Below are 2500 nucleotides of genomic sequence, written 5' to 3' on the forward strand. Positions count from 1 at the left end.
ATCAATTTACACACAATACCCCATAATGACAAAGCTTTAAAATAAAATGTTTGCGTTTTTTTGTGCTAATTTTTTTATTTTTTATTAAAAAACTGAAATACATTTACATTTACATTTAAGTCATTTAGCAGACGCTCTTATCCAGAGCGACTTACAAATTGGTGCATTCACCTTATGATATCCAGTGGAACAGCCACTTTACAATAGTGCATCTAAATCTTTACACATTTACATAAGTATTCAGTACTTTGTTGAAGCACCTTTGGCAGGAATTACATCCTCGAGTCTTCTTGGGTATGACGCTACAAGCTTGGCACACCTTTATTTGGGGAGTTTCTCCCATTCTTATCTACAGATCCTCTCAAGCTCTGTCAGGTTGGATGGGGAACTTTGCTGCACAGCTATATTCAGATCTCTCCAGAGATGTTCAATCGGGTTCAAGTCTGGTCTCTGGCTGTGCCACTCAAGGACATTTAGAGACTAGTCCACAAAGCCACTCCTGCATTGTCTTGGCTGAATGCTTAGGGTCGTTATCCTGTTAGAAGGTGAACCGTCGCCCCAGTCTGAGGTCCTAAGCACTCTGGAGCAGGTTTTCATCAAGGATCTATCTGTACTTTGCTCCATTCATTTTCCCTCGATCCTGACTAGTCCCAGTCCCTGCCGCTGAAAAACATCCCCACAGCATGATGCTGCCACCACCATGCTTCACCGTAGGGATGGTACCAGGTTTCGTCCAGACGTTACACTTGGTATACAGAGTTCAATCTTGGTTTCATCAGACCAGAGAATCTTGTTTTTGGAAAACTCCCAGCGGGCTATCATGTGCCTTTTACAGAGGAGTGGCTTCTGTCTGGCCACTCTACCATAAATGCCTGATTGGTGGAGTGCTGCAAAGATGGTTTTCCTTCTGGAAGGTTCTCCCATCTCCACAGAGGAACTCTAGAGCTCTGTCAGAGTGACCATCGAGTTCTTGGTCATCCCCCTGACCAAGGCCCTTCTCCCCCAATTGCTCAGTTTGGCCGGGCAGCCAGCTCTAGGAAGTGTCTTGGTGGTTCCAAACATCTTCCTTTCAAAAATGGAGACAACCGTGTTCTCGGGGAACTTCAATGCTGCAGAAATGTTTTGGTACCCTTCCCCAGATTTATACCTCGACACAATCCTGTCTCGGAGCTCTATGGACAATTCCTTCAACCTTATGGCTTAGGTTTTGCTCTGACATGCACTGTCAACTGTGGGACCGTATATATACAGATGTGTGCCTTTCCAAATCAGATCCAATCAATTGAATTTACCACAGGTGGACTCCAATCAAGTTGTAGAAACATCTCAAGGATGATCAATGGAAACAGGATGCATCTGAGCTCAATTTCGAGTCTCATAGCGAAGGTTCTGAATGCTTATGTAAATAAGGTATTTCTATTTTTTTTTCTTTATTTAATCGATTTTTTGAATAAGGCTGTAACGTAACAAAATGTGGAAAAAGTGTAGGGATCTGAATACTTTCAGTGATGTGTACGCCAAGGAACTTTAAGCTTTCCACCTTCTCCAGTATGGTCCCATCTATGTGGATAGGGGCATGCTCCCTCTGCTGTTTCCTGAAGTCCACTATCAGCTCCTTTGTTTTTTCGATGTTGAGGGAGAGGTTATCCTGAGTTGGACTAGAAGTCCACTCCTGAATACCTGTTCTCCAAGGAGGCGTCTTTAAGCAGTCTCTGGGATCATTTCAATTTCCCTGGGTGTTACGAACAAAGGATCCAATTTGGGAAAGTTGTGTTCCTGGTCGAAATGCTGGTGAGTTACCGCCGCTCTGATATCCAAAAGTTATTTCCGGCTTTATGTAATAACAGACAAAACGTAATGGGCTAATAATGTAAGAAATAACACACAAAAAAACAATATACTGCAAAGTTGCTTAGAAGCAGAGCTGCCATGTCTGGCGGTGCCACCATACAACTTGATCTCAGTATTTTGCCAAATTGAAAGGTTTAGCTTCACTGTCCAAATAAATACGCAGGGGAGTGTATATTTATTTCATATACCCCCCCCCCCCCCCCCAACAAATTTTAAAAATATATATATTTCAAAGAAATTGTGGTACACATGGTCTTGTGTGTTGTTTTTGTATTGTAAAGGAATTAATTGTTGTTCCAGATCATGTGTATGATGGGCAGGATTCCTCAGAATCAGATCTGGCAAACAGAGCCTGAATCAATGGTAAGGATTTCAATACTTTATAATTCACATATAAAACTAATTTAAATCTAAATGTAAAGTATCTAAAGGACATTAGCGAATGTAGACCTAACTTTGTGCCCTCGTCTCTCTCTCTCTCTCTCTCTCTCTCTCTCTCTCTCTCTCTCTCTCTCTCTCTCTTCTCTCTCTCTCTTTCTCCCTCTCACACAGGAAGTCCCACCACTCCCATTCGTTACCACCTTCTGGGAGCGGAACCTCCCGTCGGTGGGTGGGTTCATCAACTTCCTGGGCGTAGCCTCTGTCCTGT

General features: G+C 42.8%; 1 protein-coding gene across 1 annotated transcript in view; it reads left to right on the forward strand.

The window, feature by feature from the left end:
- Window positions 1-2500, forward strand: part of mao (monoamine oxidase) — an 81891-nt gene that overhangs the window by 78708 nt on the left and 683 nt on the right. The window contains exons 14-15 of the mRNA XM_046363110.1: window positions 2152-2214; window positions 2404-2500. The exon at window positions 2404-2500 is cut by the window's right edge and continues 683 nt beyond it. Of these exons, the coding sequence (XP_046219066.1) occupies window positions 2152-2214; window positions 2404-2500 (160 nt within the window). The remainder of the gene's footprint in view (window positions 1-2151; window positions 2215-2403) is intronic.

This window comes from Oncorhynchus gorbuscha, linkage group LG01, assembly GCF_021184085.1.
Source record: "Oncorhynchus gorbuscha isolate QuinsamMale2020 ecotype Even-year linkage group LG01, OgorEven_v1.0, whole genome shotgun sequence".
Taxonomy (NCBI): domain Eukaryota; kingdom Metazoa; phylum Chordata; class Actinopteri; order Salmoniformes; family Salmonidae; genus Oncorhynchus; species Oncorhynchus gorbuscha.